Below are 16,325 nucleotides of genomic sequence, written 5' to 3' on the forward strand. Positions count from 1 at the left end.
GCTGTGGTGATGCATGCCTTTCATCCCAGCACTTGGGAGGCAGAAACAGGTGGATCGCTGTGAGTTTGAGGCCAGCCTGATCTATAAAGCGAGTCCAGGACAGCCAAGGCTACACAAAGAAACCCTGTCTCGAAAAACAGAAAAAACAAAAAACAAAAAACAAAAAAGATCACCATGTCCTTCACAGTCTAGACCTGATCTGGTCACACCTCTGCAGGGCTTTGTGGGGAAGAACTTCCCAATGAGGGCCAGTGTCTAAGGCAGCCTGCTATCTTCCCAACATGGCTTCAAGCTTAAGAATGGTGGTGGAGGGTGGACATTGGGTCCAGGTGAAGAAGGATGTGTTGGGGACATTGGATTTCCTCCCAAGTCAGACCCAGAGGCTGTGTCAAGATGCACCCATACGTGTCTTCTGACAGAACCCAAGGCCTAAAATTTGTGCCTGTGTGCTATCTTGAGTGTATAGTGGACAGGACTCCACTCCGCGTGGCCACCAATTCCCACTTGCCTGGGACTGGACTTGTGACAGTTCCACTTCACTGAGAGCCTGGTCCAGTAACCCTGGCCTGGGATGCTGTCTGTGTAGTAGCCCATGACACCATGGCGATGCCCTCTTGATGCAGGCCTAGTTATACCTGATTTCTTTTCAAGACCTTAGACAGAATGGGCACCACACAAAGGTTTTCCTTACCATTCATTGCCCACGGTTGGCCATGGTGAAAGCAGGTTCTGGTGTGTCCCGTTCTGCCCAGTGCCCTGGAGGTGTCCCCGCCGTGGTCTCCTGTAGGGCACTCATGTCTGCATTCCAATTCTATTTTCAAGGATATGAAGTGGATTGAGGAGAAGCAAGCGTTGTACCGAAGGAATCAAGAGCTTGTAGAAAAGGTATGCCCCCCCCCACTCCCAGCTGTGCATGCATCTGGAAAGACACCTTTATGCTTGTGGAGTATGTGGGAGACGTTCTGGGCTGGTAGTAGACTTGGGCATACGTTCTGGGCCTTTCTCTGGTTCGCCTTGTAGCCGCCCAAGACATGCCACTTTCTGGATGAGGAAACCAGGGCAGCTTCTCCCAGGTCTGACAGAGCTGTGTCTGCTGTCACTGTAGTAACTGCTGATGGGTAAGGATGGCTGGAGAGATCACTGAAACCACCTTGTTTTGAGCCATGTGGGTCAGGGAACTTCTAACAAAGTTCACCATGAAGCTGAATGTCCTCAGGTTACATCCCTTACAGCCCCTTTGAGAGTCCCCAGGTGAACCTGCAATTTTGTTCCTGACTGTGCGACTCATAGGACACCACCTAGTAGCACCGCCAGCTATGGGCTCTCTTGGTCTCTGATAATAAGAGACTCAAAAAATGTCAACCCCATTTTCATGGCGTAGCTTTATTGGCTGTGATATAGTCTATCTAATTAAAACAGGTCAGAAAACACATGAGAAGAGCCCTCACATTATTCTTACTGGGGCCTCAGCAGCCTCCTGGTACTACCATACCTTCCGCTAGGTGGGCCTGGACAGGAAAGGTGTGATTCCATTAGCACTACACATGGCCATTCATGCACACCCACATTTAAATGCCCATGGGCACACCCAGATGCTCACGCCCATTTAAAATCTGTGATCTCCAGGGAGCTGAATGAATGATAGTTGGTAAAGAGCTTGCTGAGCAAGGATGAGGACCTGAGTTCGGATCCCAGCACGCCCGCAAAGCTGGGTGCAGCAGCGTGTGTCTACAATCTCAGCACCAGGGTGCTGGAGACAGGAGGGTCTCTGAGGCTTGTCAGCCAGCTGAATCAGTAAATTCTAAATGCAAAACCTTGTATCAAAAGACAAAGCAGAGAGAAATTGAAGGAGATGCTTTGTGCCAACTTCGGGCATCCACATGCACACATGTAGATGTGCAAATCACACACTGGTGTGTGCACATACATGCACAGGCGCATACACCTGTGCTCTCCTCTGGAGATGATGAGCACAAAGTCACAGTCTTCCATCTGCAGTGCTTTACAGGTTTGCTCAGTACTGGCACTGTGGAACTGTCAGCACTCAGTATGAGTCCTGGCTAACTTGGCTCACTCAGAGGATGTCAACAGTGCTGGTCTCCTGAATATTAGGACAAATTTACGGGCCTCTAAGTTCAGTGTTGGGAGAGATGGCTACAGCCACCTGCTCCACAGTGAACCTCCTGTCTCCATGGAGCTGCTGAGGATGTGAACCATTGGCGGCAGACACTGTGTTAACCTTTGGGTTTTGTCTTGTTTTGTGATGCCAGTGATCAAACCCGGGGGCCTTGTTCATGTTAGGCATACGCCCTGCCACTTAACACTGAGTTACATACCAGCCCTGTGCATTCGCTCTCAGGAAGGCGGGACCCTACATCAGGTTCACTCAGTACTAGGCCTAATTAAACACACCTGAGTTATCCATGTCACATCTGGAGCATGACCAGGTAACCACACATCCGTTTATTCCTCCCCCGGGGTCATGAACCAGCCTGAGCTTCAGGAATTGCACATGGACTTGTCCTCAATAGCTTCCTTCCTTCTACATCGTTGTGGAGCCTGTTTCTCTGGACAGCCTTGTTCCGGGCAAGCGCCCTGTTCTCACAGAAGCAAGCAGATGACCAGAAAGCTAGTCTCTGTGTCTTCTGGAGGGAATCAGATGCCATCGCACTTTATCCACTTTCCTGTTCTTCAGATAAAACAGATGGAAACAGAGGAGGCCAGGCTGAAGCACGAGGTCCAGGATGGAAAGGACCAGAATGAGCTGTTGGAATTCAGGATCCTGGAGCTTGAGGTAGGGTAGGCTAAGGGGGCGGGGCACCCAAGCAGGTGGGCCACAGGACCATGAGCTGGCCTCCTCTTCCCAGACCTCTCAGCTCTTTTGAGTCTATAAATAGAATCCCAAAGGCCACATGGGGAAGAGAAAGAGGCCTGTGTATCTCCCAGGAAGGATGGGGCAGATGGGTAAAGTGAGGTCACCAGGGTAGGGACGAGGGGTGACAAACAGGAAGCCATCATTGTAAAGAGAAAGGAAAACAAAACAAACAGAAAGCTCAGGACTGCTTCCAGACCTACGACCTCAGCAAAGCATTGTGGCTGCAGGTGAACTGAGGCGACCCATATCAGGGACAGCTCACCAGACATCCCTTCTTATTCATAGAAGCTGCTCCATGGGGGAGTGGTATCAACTTTGCCCTGCTGTCCCCTGACCTGTGCCCTCCCCTGGGACCTACAGAGGAGGAGAGGCAGTGATTCTTGTGAGAAGGTCAAGCTGTGCATGGGGGGGGGGGGGGGGGAACAGGTCACCCTGCCACCTTTCACTGTGAAGACAGATGAGCAGTATGGCTCACTAAATCCAGAGGAAACTATTGCACAGGTGTGTCCTTGATGGACATTCCCACACAGGCCTGAGTCCAGATCGATCGACTGCTCAGAGTCTTCCCAATCTACCTTCCTGGCACCAAAAGGCTAGACGCTGATTGGCTGCTCTCCATGAGTCCTGAGCTCCGGTGTGTGTCCTTTGTCTAAGGTCCACGAGCACCATCAGTGGTCTCCAGTGCTCATTGTGCAAGTCCCATAGGTGACTATCTGAGATCTGTCCTCTAAGCCTCCTCTTCTCCCTGGGACTTGGGGATGGAAGAGCAAGTGAACTATAAAGTGGTTCCATAGGCCACATTGCCAAGGCTCCATAACGCCAGCATCCTACCACCTGGGGCAGCAAGCACACAGAGACAATCTTCTGGGCAAATCCATGGAAGTTTCTGTCCAAGGACTGACTCTACCAGAGCTGAGTGTGGACCACATCACCTTGACTCCTAGTGGGGGGGGGGGGGTCTTGGTCAGCGCTCCCCTGGCCCCAGCTCAGGACAGCAGAGAGAGGCAATAGGGCAAGGCCAGGCCACCCCTACCATGCCCAACTTCTGCTCTTTGTCTCAGGAGAGGGAGAGGAAGTCACCTGCCATCAACTTCCATCATACACCTTTCGTGGATGGGAAGAGCCCCCTGCAGGTGTATTGTGAAGCCGAAGGTGTGACGGTAAGATGCTCTCCTGCTGCACCTCCCGTGGTCCATCCAGCTGCCGCTTACACATTGCCCTGTTTCTCTGTCTGCCTCCTAGGACATCCTGGTCACAGAGCTGATGAAGAAGCTCGATATCCTGGGGGACAACGCCGTAAGTGTATGTTGCTCTCCTGCCTTGTGCATGCCTCTTCATGCTGACCACCCCAGCCCAGCCCTCAGGCCCAGGGGCCCCCTGAGCCTACTCCAGTCCCATCACAGGCTACCCTGGACAAAGACCTTCCCTGAGGTGAAGAGCCTGCTTGGAACAGCCCCCTGAATTTGGGGAAAGTCTGATCTTGGCTCATTGTTTCTATACCCATAGGGCTCAGCCTTGCAGTCCTTGCTACTTCCGGTCACACGTGCTGTGTCTGGACCCTCTTTGGATCATAGCTCTTTCATGACTACAGCAGGCTGTTTGGGGGAGGGTGTCATTCTTAGGCAACTCAGGATTTTTGGGATTCTCAGTTCCTTGATTTAGGGATGCAAGTAGAGTCCTTAGGCAATCTCCAAAGCTAATGTGGAGGAAAGGCCAGGAGACAGCAAACTCCGCAAGAGACGAGTCAGGACCACCCACCCAGCGGGCAGCAGCCAGACAGAAGCCACGGACGTGCAAGATAGCCAGCGGCGACCAGCCAGGAGGGGGCGCCATACGCAGCAATCGGCTTCCTAGCAAATATCCGCAGCATCTTCTGTCTACCATACACAGGCCCACCCACCCTTTATCATCCATCTATCCAGTTCCATCCATGCTATGCTCTGTTTACCACATAGCTATCCATCTATCTTCTTTCCATCTATCCTTTTTCTTTCTTTCTTTCTTTCTTTCTTTCTTTCTTTTTCAAGACAGGGTTTCTCTGTGTAGCCTTGGCTGTCTTAGACTCGCTTTGTAGACCAGGCTGGCCTCGAACTCACATTGATGCACCTGCCTCTGCCTCCCGAGTGCTGGGATTAAAGGCGTGCGCCACCATGCCCGGCCCATCCATACATCTTAGTTCCACTCATCTGTCCTCTATCAGCCCTCCTTCCCTTCCTCCCTTCGCCTTCTCTCTTTTTCCCTCCATCCTGCATTCACTTACCTACTTGTCCTCCACTCTTTATCACACACTTGTTGATCTGTCCCACTCCCCCTGTGTCAGGCTTGGTGTTGACAGGAACCTTTCTCTTTATCTACCCATTTCCTGGGAAGCAGTGAGGAGCAGAGCTGGGAGACTCACCGTCAGGGAGTTCCTTGAGGCCATGTCTACCCCTTAACCACTCTTGGTGGTCTTCTTATAGCAAAGATGGTGAATCCCCATACCATAGCGAGGATAGCTACCTTGGGGTCTAGCTTTAGGTTTAAGTTCTGCCATGGATTCTAACTTCTGGTTTCCTGCTAGAGAAACTGAAGCTTCAGAAGGTTACACAGCTGATTTAATGGCAGTTAGGGTAATGGTCCCATCCAGTTGCATGTCAGGGTTCTTCCTTAACCCAGTAGCTGCTCATTTAAAAGTACCACTTAGCATGATTACCTCAGGATTATTATACAGCCTCTGAGGTCACTCTCATAGACCACAGGGCAGATAAGGATTACAATCAGCAGGAATATGGACAGATATGGACCTTGGCAGTCCCTTCTGCACTTGTCACAGTCCAGCAGTGTGTTGTGCAGACTCTGAGCTTGTGAGCCTTTTCTGGAAGCACTCAGTGGCTTTGCTAGTGAGGAACCAAGTGACTATCACCTTCATAGTCACAGTACATGAGTGCTATGGCTGCCATCATCAGACACAAATCCCAGAGCATTTTCTACCTGCCCCAGGTTCCCCAGGAGCCAGGACACCGAGGGCAGAGTAGAGAAAGCAGTAAGGCCGGAAGCCCATCCTTAATTGCAGATGGTACTGCTCAAGCTGCTGCAGTCATTCTACTGTCACCTGGGGCAGAGAGGGCTACAGACTAATCAAACAGCACTCTGACAAAGCCGGGCTTTAGGACCTGATCTCTAGGGGTCAGAGGGTTAGACTGTACACCAAAAAAAATGACACCAACAGCACTTCAACCTGTTTCGAATCATCCAAGTAGTCAGCCTCCTCAACAGTCATTATCCTGCCCAGCAGACAAAGCTGTGGCCACCCGGCTCTGCCTTTAGAAAGAAATGAGTTTCTAGAAGCTTCTAAGGGAGTCTAGGAGGAATGGTGAAGAGTAGGAGAGGTGATGAGAAGCAAGGAAGGATGAGGAGCAGTAATGCTGAGTGAGGAGGTATGTGAGGGAGAAGAGTATGGGTGAAGGGAGTAGTGGAGACTGAGGCCCCGCACTAGTATATAAGGCTGACACCTTGCCTATCCCCGGGAGTGCCAGCCACATGCCTGCCTGCCAGAGCAGTGATGTGTGAGGAATCTCATTCTGACTGAGGTTGGGGAAAGGAAAGAGACACCTTCCTTTATGGAGCTCACCTTCCAGGAGGAAAGAGCTAGTTTCCTGAGTGAGCCAGTCATAGACATTCTAGAGAGGGGGCGCCCCTGTTCTAGCCTTAGCTGGCCACAACCCCTGCTCCTCTTAGTTCATCGCATGTGGGAACTGGGCAGCCAGATCTGATGCAGCTGGCAGCCTTACTCTGAGTGTGTGGCTCGCCACATCCAGATAGAGGACCCAGTTGTCCCCAAAGTCAGACAAATACTGAGATTTGACCACCTAAGGGAAGATCACCTAGAAGCTCTTTTGGGGGGGGGGAACCACCAAAAAAGCAAAACCAACACCCCACAGAAACTGGGATCATTTTTATAGCCATGGATACTTAATCCTCACTATGGCTACAAGAGCATAGTTCTGGCTTTAAGTAAAGATAGGGCAGGCCAGAGAAACACTTGTCTCCAAGATGTAGTTTAAGCCTGCCTGCTGGTTACGTGGCCCCGCATGGTTCACTTAGACTTTTGATGTTCTGGCAGTGGGAGGGAAGGGTGATGTGCACAGTGCCCCAGAGTGGACAAGATGGGGGTAAAGGGCATCAGAGATGCAGTGGATAATTGCATGCATGAAAGTACCTTTAGCCCCAGCTCCATGTCCCTTCATCACCCACCCCCACCCCACCCCCACCTCTGACTTTGACTCTGTGTTCTGCTTTTGCGCACAGAATCTGACCAATGAGGAACAAGTGGTTGTCATTCAAGCCAGGACAGTCCTGACCTTGGCAGAGAAGGTAACAAGGACTTTGTAGACATCTGGGAGGGGTCCAGGGTCCTGTAGATAGATACTCTCCCTGGAAGGAGGGCCTTCAGGGCAGGGGCATGGTCCCTAGGTCTTTCTTGTCCATCTGGGGAACTGGTCCCCACAGGTCAAACAGCACTGCTATATACCTCTGCAAAGAGGAGATGCAGCCAAACATTGGTCCAAACAGCTCTTCCTCCACCTCCTCCCACAGATGCTACCCCAATGCTGACTTCCACCTCCACCTCCTCCCACAGTTGCTACCCCAATGTTGACTTCCACCTCCACCTCCTCCCACAGATGCTGCCCCAATGCAGACTTCCACCTCCACCTCCTCCCACAGATGCTACCCCAATGCGGACTTCCACCTCCACCTCCTCCCACAGATGCTACCCCAATGCTGACTTCCACCTCCACCTCCTCCCACAGATGCTACCCCAATGCTGACTTCCACCTCCACCTCCTCCCACAGATGCTACCCCAATGCTGACTTCCACCTCCACCTCCTCCCACAGATGCTACCCCAATGCTGACTTCCACCTCCACCTCCTCCCACAGACACTGCCCCGTTGCTGACTCCCCTCTCTATCTCATCCCAGAGGTTGGAAGCTGGATGGAGTCTGTAAAAGTGACAGTGGTCCTTGGTTCCCTGATCTAATTCTGTTTAGCCTCCCAGCCTCATCCTGGTCCTGCCCTTAGCCTAGACTTGCTCAGTGGGCCACCAGCTCTTCCTCAGCCCTCTAGCCATGCAGGAAAAGGGGATCCAGGTAAACAAAGATATTGGGAAACTGACCATCCAGTCTCTCCTGGTAGAGTTCTAAGATGTGCCTGCTTCTGCTGCTCCCCAAACCAAATGTCCCTTCTCTCCCAGGGAAGGCAGGAGTGGCAGGTGATCTGAATGTCAGGTGGATGCTTAGTGGGTCCTGGATCTAGCTGGGTACCTGGAGCCCACTATGCCAGCTCAATTCTAACTCCCCTTCCGTAGCCAGGCCTCCCTTGATCGTCTTCTAGGCTATCTCCTTAAAGTTGGGTGGGAGGGTGTTGGCATTGATATTCGTAGGGAGATGCTAGGAGTCACCGTCACCTGTTCATTGTGTTTGTGCCCAGTGGCTCCAAAGGATTGAAGAGACAGAGTCAGCACTACAGCGGAAAATGGTAGATCTGGAGAGCGAGAAGGTCAGTGCAATCTCCCCGAGTGCCCCTGAAACTGATGTTACCAGGTCTGAGTGCCTGAGGCCAAGCTCTGGCCCTCTGTGTTTCAGGAACTGTTCAGTAAGCAGAAAGGCTACCTGGATGAGGAGCTGGACTACAGGAAGCAGGTGCTGGACCAAGCCCACAAGGTGAGAGGCGTGGCAGACATCTGCCTGCTTATCCACCCCAGTGAACATCTCGGAGGCCTGTGCAGCCAGGCTCAAACCCCTTAAGAGGCACCAAGACAGGATATGTGGTCACTCTCTGCCTTTCTCAGCCTGAGTTCTGACGACGTGTTACTGTTCATTCAGCAAATACTTCAAGAGTGCAGGCGCAGGGGACTCACATGGACACATGAGTGTGAGTGCAGTCACAGGAGGACTCACATGGACACATGAGTGTGAGAACAAGCACAGGGGGACTCACATGGACACACGAGTGTAGGCACATTGAGAACTAGTAGATACAGTGAATTAGTTGATATGACAATTAGTGAGAACATAGTGCATTTCGGAGTTAACTGAACACAGCTGAACATTCATAGGGAACATGAATCTACTGGAGACCTCCCTTTGTTCATCAGGAACTAACTCAGAGAAATGCAAGGTTGACCTGTGCCGTCTATCTGGTCATCCTTTGGGGAGTCTAACCTAAAGGGAATATTCCTGTTGAAAGAGAACATTGAAAGCCCAATGATGTTTCATCATTACCTATGTTAGTCTGCATTCTGTTGCTATTAAAAAAAAATACTCAAGATCAGGAAATGTGTAAAGGAGACAGGTCTATTTAGCTCACGGTTCTGGAAGCTGAAAGTCCAAAATTAGGCAACTACGTCTGCTGGTAAAGAATCTGTTTGTCGCCGGGTGGTGGTGGCTCACGCCTTTAATCCCAGCACTCAGGAGGCAGAGACAGGCAGATCACTGTGAGTTCGAGGCCAGCCTGGTCTACAAAGCGAGTCCAGGACAGCCAAGGCTACGCAGAGAGACCCTGTCTCGAACCCCCCCCCAAAAGAATCTGTTTGTCTTCCAACATGGCATCATGGCGAGAGTATGTGGGGAAGGGAGAGATCATGACAAGACAGCCAGCCAGAGGGATTTGGAGGCCAAGGTTGCCCGTTTTATAGCAATCCACTTCTGAGTCCCTGAGAGCCACACTGAGTCCTTCTAAGGATAGCACCCTGATGACTAAATGGTCTCTACCACCTTAGTACTAGTATGTTCGGAACCAAACTTCTGGCACCCCAAACCTCCAGAGACACACGCAAACCATTTCCAGACCAGGCAGCACTCGTGTCGCTTCCGACAAGCCAGTCCTTGATAGCATCAGCTTGAGAGACTAAGGAGTTGCACTGGAACATTTGTTAGCCTTTCTGTTCCGAGGACACTGACCTCAGTCAAGTGCTGGGTCATAGTTGGTGAAATAGGGACACTTAACAAGGAGAGTTCCTAGGGGAAACCAAAGCCCACATATTCCCTCTAGGAGTTAGTTACACTTGTATAGGATTGTTATCTTGCAGGCTGTGTCTTGTCCAGTTGAGTGTCCTTAAAGGTACAGAGAGGTTATGGCAATAGCTCAGAAACAGCGTCTAGTCATCTAAGTGTGCCTGAGAGCAGGTGCGGGCATTGGAGCATGACAACGTCTGAGTTTGGCCTTATTGGTCACTCACTAGCAGAGAGACTGGAAGCTGGGGCCTTTGCCCCTCTTGACAAGTAAAGATATCGACTCTTCCTCCTGAACTTGCTAGGAGAATCAAAGACCTACTCTGGTCTGAGTCCAGCACGTTGCTAGGATGTCTTTGTGGGTTGTCATACACCTTGCTACATCCTGAGCAATTGCAGTTCTGCTAGGGTTTGTAACTATAGCTATCTGCTCAGCAGTACAGTATGTGGCTTTCCGGTGCCTGGGGTGAGCATAGAGCCCTTTCTAGGTTGAAAATTTGGCTTATGAATATTAGGTCCCGAGAGAGAAGCTGCCTCCCCAGGATAGTTAATATCACACCCCTGTCACTACGCATACAGCTGGCTCCCTGCTATATGGGGGAGGACACTGCCAGGGAGACCTAGAAATTGAAAACTATTGCCCCCAAACACTACCTGGGTAACATGCCCAACAGGTAGTCCTGATGCCTCTGAGGAGACCTGTTTGGCTGCTTGAAGTATAGGAGAGCCGACTGCTGTGAAAATGTTCCTTCTTGAGACTCAGTTCAAGTGGGGAGATCTCAGAGCCACGAGGATAAGGATGACTGAGCATTAATGGTGGTGGGGATGATGATAGTGGCAGTTATTGCGGTGATGGTGAAGGTGATGGTGGTGGCAGTGGCGATGGTATTTGTAGTGATAGGAGCAGCTGTAGTAATGATGGGAGCGATGATGATTACAGTGGTGGTGATGGTAAGATGATAATGATGGTAGTGGCAATGATAGGGGTGGCTGTAGTGATGATGGTGGGGATGGTGACAGTGATGGTGGTAATGCTGATTAATGCTGACTAATGCTGACTAATGTCATGATGGTGGGAGTATGGTGATAATGGTGATGGTGGTGATTATAATGAAGGTAGCAATGATGATGGTGCTAGCAGTGATGGTGATGGCAACAATGGTGATGGTGGTGATTATAATGATGGTAGCAATGAGATGGTGCTAGCAGTGATGGTGATGGTTGCAATGGTGATGGTGGTGAAAGTGCTGGTACTGCTGATAGTAGCAATGATGATGATAATAGTGGCAATTGTGCTGATGCTCATGGTAGCTGTGGTGATGGTGGTAATGCTGACTAATGGTCATGATGGTGGTAGCATGGTGATAATCATAATGATAATGATGGTGGTAATTGCAGTGATGATGATGGCTTCCAGTTTTGGTGCCATCCTAGGTTTTCAAAATTTATTGTTCGAACGCAGCTCTCTTTATTGTAGCACACATCTTTATTATATTTCAGCAATCTTCACAGAATGATCTTGTGGTGAACTTACGTGAGCAACCATCTGTAGGTCCTTGGGATTACTCCCTGATGTTGCAGAAGGCTGTATGTCAGATGATGGTGATATTTACTCTAGGGCCATTGCTAGTTCAGGATGGTATAGTTCAGACTATAGTCTAAAGGCAAGGAAGTCTGTCTGGGAGACTACAGCTCATGCTCTGGTATATCCTCGACTATGAATGAAGTCGAGGGTTAAAATTCTCGATAGCAAGAATATGTGAGGCCTCTTTGGTGTTTATTCTTAGCCATGTGTAATCACACTTGTTTTAAAAGGCTGGTGCTCAGGGTCTGGGTCTGACCCTCACCAATAGAGTTATTGCCCAACATGTCTGAGATGCTGGGTCCCATCCCCAGCACCAAACAAACAATAGGAGAGTGGGGTTCTGATTTTTATTACGTTCCCTTTCCTCTGATCAGCAGCTGAGGCAGGAGTGTAAGCACACTGTGGGACCAGGGCATCTGCAGGGAGTCCTGGCTGGTGTTTGGCCTGGCTCTTCTATGGTGCCTGCTAGAATATAGGTAAGGTACTTTTGACAGTTCAGGCCCTTCCCCAGAGATAAGTAGGCACACTCCCTCAGCAGCAGGAACCCTGCTGAGAGGCAAGGCTGTCCACCCAGGAGAGGATGGGCCCACTCCCGAAGAAGGGGAGGGCTGATGCCTGTCTCCTGTCCCCAGCACATCCTGGAGCTGGAAGCCATGTTGTATGATGCCCTGCAGCAGGAAGCCGGGGCCAAAGTGGCCGAGCTGCTGTCAGAAGAAGAGCGGGAGAAGCTCAAGGTGGCCGTGGAGCAGTGGAAGCGCCAGGTCATGAGCGAGCTGCGAGAGCGTGATGCACAGATCCTGAGAGAGCGCATGGAACTGCTGCAGATAGCACAGCAGGTGCTGGCAGTGGGGGTGGGAAGAGAGGGTCGGGTGGGCTCCCCAAGACCCAGCTTCCCAGGGGTCTGACAGCCGTGTCCTCCAGTGACCACACAACAGCCACCTTTCACACTCAAGGCTGCAGCTCTTCCTAACTAGCTCCTGGTCTAGCAGTTGTGTTGCTAAAGCCTTTGAGTGGCAGCTTTCCAGGAACCGGCTTCCAGGTCTTCCATACGACACCGCCCCATAATGGTAAGAGCATTGTCCGCGGACAGCAGCTAACCATCACCCAGCCCTGTGGTTTATGACAGGCACAGCTTCTGCCTTTGTGGGGCTAGCCTGAAAATAGTTTCTATGGACACAGCCCACCCACGCCAGACCATCCTTTAAAAAAAAGCTTGGAGTACAGATTTACTTAAGCTACTAGACTGGATGCTGCTGTCCCTTTATGGTCAGTCAGCCATCTGACAGAGCTTGTCAACCACTAGCCACTTCGCTCATGAACCCACCATGGACTCTTTTGGGCTTCTGGGTGGTCAGGATGAGGAGGGTCACCCCTCTGCTTTTGGTCCATCAATGGGCTCTCATCAGCACTCTGCTGCTTCCAAGGCCTCAGGCCTCAGCCACAGAAGCAAGTTTCTTCTGGTTGGTGGTTCTGACTGCTGGTCGCCTGGGAAAAGGCCGTAGAGTAATTCCTTGCTCTTCCATGTAAACACTGACCAAGTCAGAGGTCATTGGCCCTGTCCTTCCCATAGGAGAAGTGGGAAAGGACTCTCACTCTATTTGAGAAGTAAACTGGGGACCATGAAGTGGTGCAAGGCTGGACCGACACAGTAGCTGCTTTGTGGGCTATTGTAGGTCACCAAAAAAGTGAGGGGGAGAGCTTGACCCTTTTATAATTGGCACACCCAATTCTCTGACTATTGAATATTTCCCTTCTTTTAATGTTTCAGAGAATCAAAGAGTTAGAAGAAAGAATAGAAACCCAGAAGAGACAAATAAAGGAACTGGAAGAAAAGGTAAAATGAATGGATGTGGCAGGGTGGGGAGCTGCGCTCCCCTGAGGGCTGACCTGCAAGGCAGCCCAGGCAAAGCAGAGTGGAGATGAACAAAAAGGAGCCCATTGGGCCGGAGCTGTGGGTACACTGGGCCAGAACCAGAAGCCCCTCACAGGGCCTTTACACTGCCTTAGTTTCCCCTCTGGATCCATATATTGGACCAGTGACCTGGGGTCCTGTTCCATGCTGGTGCCCTGGGCAGTGCAGAAGCATTTAACCCTCCAGGTCCCTCATGCTTGGCCATCTGAAGATAAGTTTCCAGAAAGACAGCCCATGATCCCCAAGAGCTGCTCACAGGGCACAGGAACCTTTCCCCCTGATCCCCAGGCAGTGTGTTCAGTATTGGCAATGCTGGGCTTCAAGTGAACAGGAGTTCAAGTGCTTTCTCCAGACTCTGGCTCTGTAGCTTGGGGTGCAGAGCCTCTGTCCACTGGTATGGACAAACTCAGTGCTACCCAGACCAAGTTGAAAAGTATGCGCCCTAAGAACCTGGACGCCTGTGGGCTGTTGTGCTTTCTTTTCAGGGCAGTTGCATATTCTGTGTGATTTGGAGCCAGACCTGGCTTCTCTCTTGAGGCTTGTGATTTCTCCTGCCTGTAGGACAGATCTCATCAGAGTGACAGGCTGCAGGAGGTGGGCAGCGGGACCCACCTGCCAGGTTGTTCCTTCTAGGGAGAACAGGAGGCAACAATTGAGCAGGAAAGCCTCTAGACCTCCTACCTCCTCACCAGTCTTAGCCAGGACTCAGAAGTGTTCCTTGCCCTCTGCAGAGCAGTCTCCAGCAGCTGGCCATTTCAGCCAGCCCATCCCACCTTAAGAGTGACACAAATTGCCATCTGTGAGGCATTTTGTTGTCACTGCCCAGCAGACTTGACATAAATTCCTAAGTCTACCATGAAGATAAAACCCAAGAGTTGAGCAGGGCAGAGGATGTGAAAAAAGGCACCAACAAGGCTCCCTACAAACTCCAGGCCACATGGGCAAACACCTGACATGCACACTGGGCATCCAGCGAGGCCTAGAAAGGACATGGTCTTGCTATTCACCTTAGTTTTCAACATTATAATTTCTGACCTGACAATCTTAGGATATCAGTCCCCAAAGGTAGAGCCCTGTGGAAAGACTTCCACTCTATTTAGAGAGAAGTTACAAGTTGGGGACTGCTAGGTAGCTCAAGCGTGGGCCAGCATGCTAGCTACTCTATGGGGTACTTCTGATTCAATAAATGCAACTCAAAGTATTTCCCAGACTGTATGCTGTTTCATCTTGTGTCTTAACCCAAGGGCACATATTTGAATTAACACTAGAGCAATCATTAAGTTTGGTGTCTGGGTTTTCAAATTTAACTAAATGCCTAAATATAGTTGCTTGGTTTTCTTCCAGTTAGTCTGGCCCCACGCCCAACCCAAACCAATATTTCAAGTGTCAGATCTACTCAGAGTATCAGTATATTTTGTTGTTTATAAAGGAACCACCACCTAAACTATGGTACTTGTATTTGCTGGGTACCAACACAGTCTTGCTGTTCCAGTATCATCCCCAGCTCAGTGACTCTCCATAGACTTCCGGCCCTGGGGAAGTTCACCTTGCTGAGCCTTTGGATGGTGCCTAGTTTCCCATTTGGGGGCAGCATTGTCACCCTAAGCTGGCCTTCTCATGAAGCCTTTTGCACACACCCTGTTCTTGCCTGCTCCTCAGCTGGCCACAGTCCCTCTCTGTCTATGATCATGGCACATTTCTTTCCAGACAAACTACAAACTCTTCTTTTTCTTTTTCTCTCCTTGTGTTTCTCCACCTTCCCCCTTTCCTTTTCAGTTTTTATTTTTGTTCTTGTTTTTCTCCCTAGCTTTCATTCTCTGGTCATAGCTGCCCTTGGCATCCTGAACTGGTAAGTACATTAGAGGCTGGGTTTGCCAGTGAAGATCCTGCTCCCTTTCCTGGGAGACAGTGGTGGTCCTGCCACCTAGGCAGCTGCCTGCTTGCCCTCAGAGAAGCAGAAAGGCCACTCCTGGCTCTTCCAGAGGCTCATTGAAAAGCTACTTTCCCTTCAGAAACCAGAAGCCCCTTTCCAGGCCTTGGGCCCATGAGAGGGTATAAGGCAGGCTCATGACTGGAACCTGGTACAGAACTCAGGGTTCACTAGGCAGCAGAAGGTAGCTTTATGATTTTTCTGTGTCTTCTGTAGCTCATATTCCAGATCCCCAAGTCACTGGGTCACTCACAATCATGGGAATGGTAGAGCCATTGCTGTGCCTGCACACAAAGCATATGCCACACACTTGGTCACCACATGCTGCTCAGAGGTGATGACACTTATGGCATGATGACACAGTTCATCTCAGGCCTCTGGATCTGCTATCCAGAGGGTACAGAGAGAGCTTTTCCAGGGAAGCAGCAGTCATATCTGCCATCTCTCTTCATCCCCTAAGTCCCGTGCTTGTGTCTCTTTCCCTCCAGCCCTCTGCGAAGGTGGATCTTTGTCCTCTAATGGGACCAGAGCGCAGCAGGTGGCAGAGAAAACATGGGAAATTGCATTTCAACACTGAAGACTCGGAAGTGTTTGGGGTCTGTGCCCCGCCCTGTGGAGGATGAGGGCGAAAACACTGTGACCTGTAGCCACTGTCCACTCGGGGTGAGCCAGGACTAGAACTGGTCTTGCTAACTAGTGCTTCTCTAGGAGAGGCCTAACCTTGGCTGCTGGGTCCTCGTGACCTTCAGCCCAGAGAGCAGGCCCCATCCCGATCACAGCAATGTGCAACGTTCCCTGCCATGCAGGGGGAAGAACTGCTCCCCTGTTGGAGCCCACACTGGACACCCCCTTCCCCTCATTCCCTTAGTGACCATCTTGGAAGACGAGCTCAGAACTGCCCAGACTTGCTCCTAAGTGGCAAGATGAAGGCTGTGGTCTTAGTGGTGACCCTGGGTGTCACACTCAAGTCACTCACTGTGGTCCTGAGCACTTGCTGATGGACAGATCCCATGCCCAACCTTGTTCTGTTAC

At 50.8% G+C, this 16,325-nt stretch overlaps 1 protein-coding gene across 15 annotated transcripts in view; it reads left to right on the top strand.

The window, feature by feature from the left end:
- Jakmip3 (Janus kinase and microtubule interacting protein 3) overlaps positions 1 to 15,208 on the top strand; it is a 109,733-nt gene extending 94,525 nt beyond the window's left edge. For 12 of the 15 annotated variants that reach the window (XM_051145528.1, XM_051145527.1, XM_051145526.1 and 9 more), the window contains 10 exons: positions 823 to 885; positions 2,696 to 2,794; positions 3,937 to 4,035; positions 4,118 to 4,177; positions 7,163 to 7,228; positions 8,344 to 8,412; positions 8,499 to 8,576; positions 12,084 to 12,287; positions 13,220 to 13,285; positions 15,140 to 15,208. In XM_051145528.1, the coding sequence (XP_051001485.1) occupies positions 823 to 885; positions 2,696 to 2,794; positions 3,937 to 4,035; positions 4,118 to 4,177; positions 7,163 to 7,228; positions 8,344 to 8,412; positions 8,499 to 8,576; positions 12,084 to 12,287; positions 13,220 to 13,285; positions 15,140 to 15,190 (855 nt within the window). In that variant the 3' untranslated portion in view covers positions 15,191 to 15,208. The remainder of the gene's footprint in view (positions 1 to 822; positions 886 to 2,695; positions 2,795 to 3,936; positions 4,036 to 4,117; positions 4,178 to 7,162; positions 7,229 to 8,343; positions 8,413 to 8,498; positions 8,577 to 12,083; positions 12,288 to 13,219; positions 13,286 to 15,139) is intronic. The other 3 variants (XM_051145533.1, XM_051145534.1, XM_051145541.1) reach the window with 1 other exon arrangement.
- Positions 15,209 to 16,325: the final 1,117 nt, after the last annotated feature.

This window comes from Acomys russatus, chromosome 5, assembly GCF_903995435.1.
Source record: "Acomys russatus chromosome 5, mAcoRus1.1, whole genome shotgun sequence".
Taxonomy (NCBI): domain Eukaryota; kingdom Metazoa; phylum Chordata; class Mammalia; order Rodentia; family Muridae; genus Acomys; species Acomys russatus.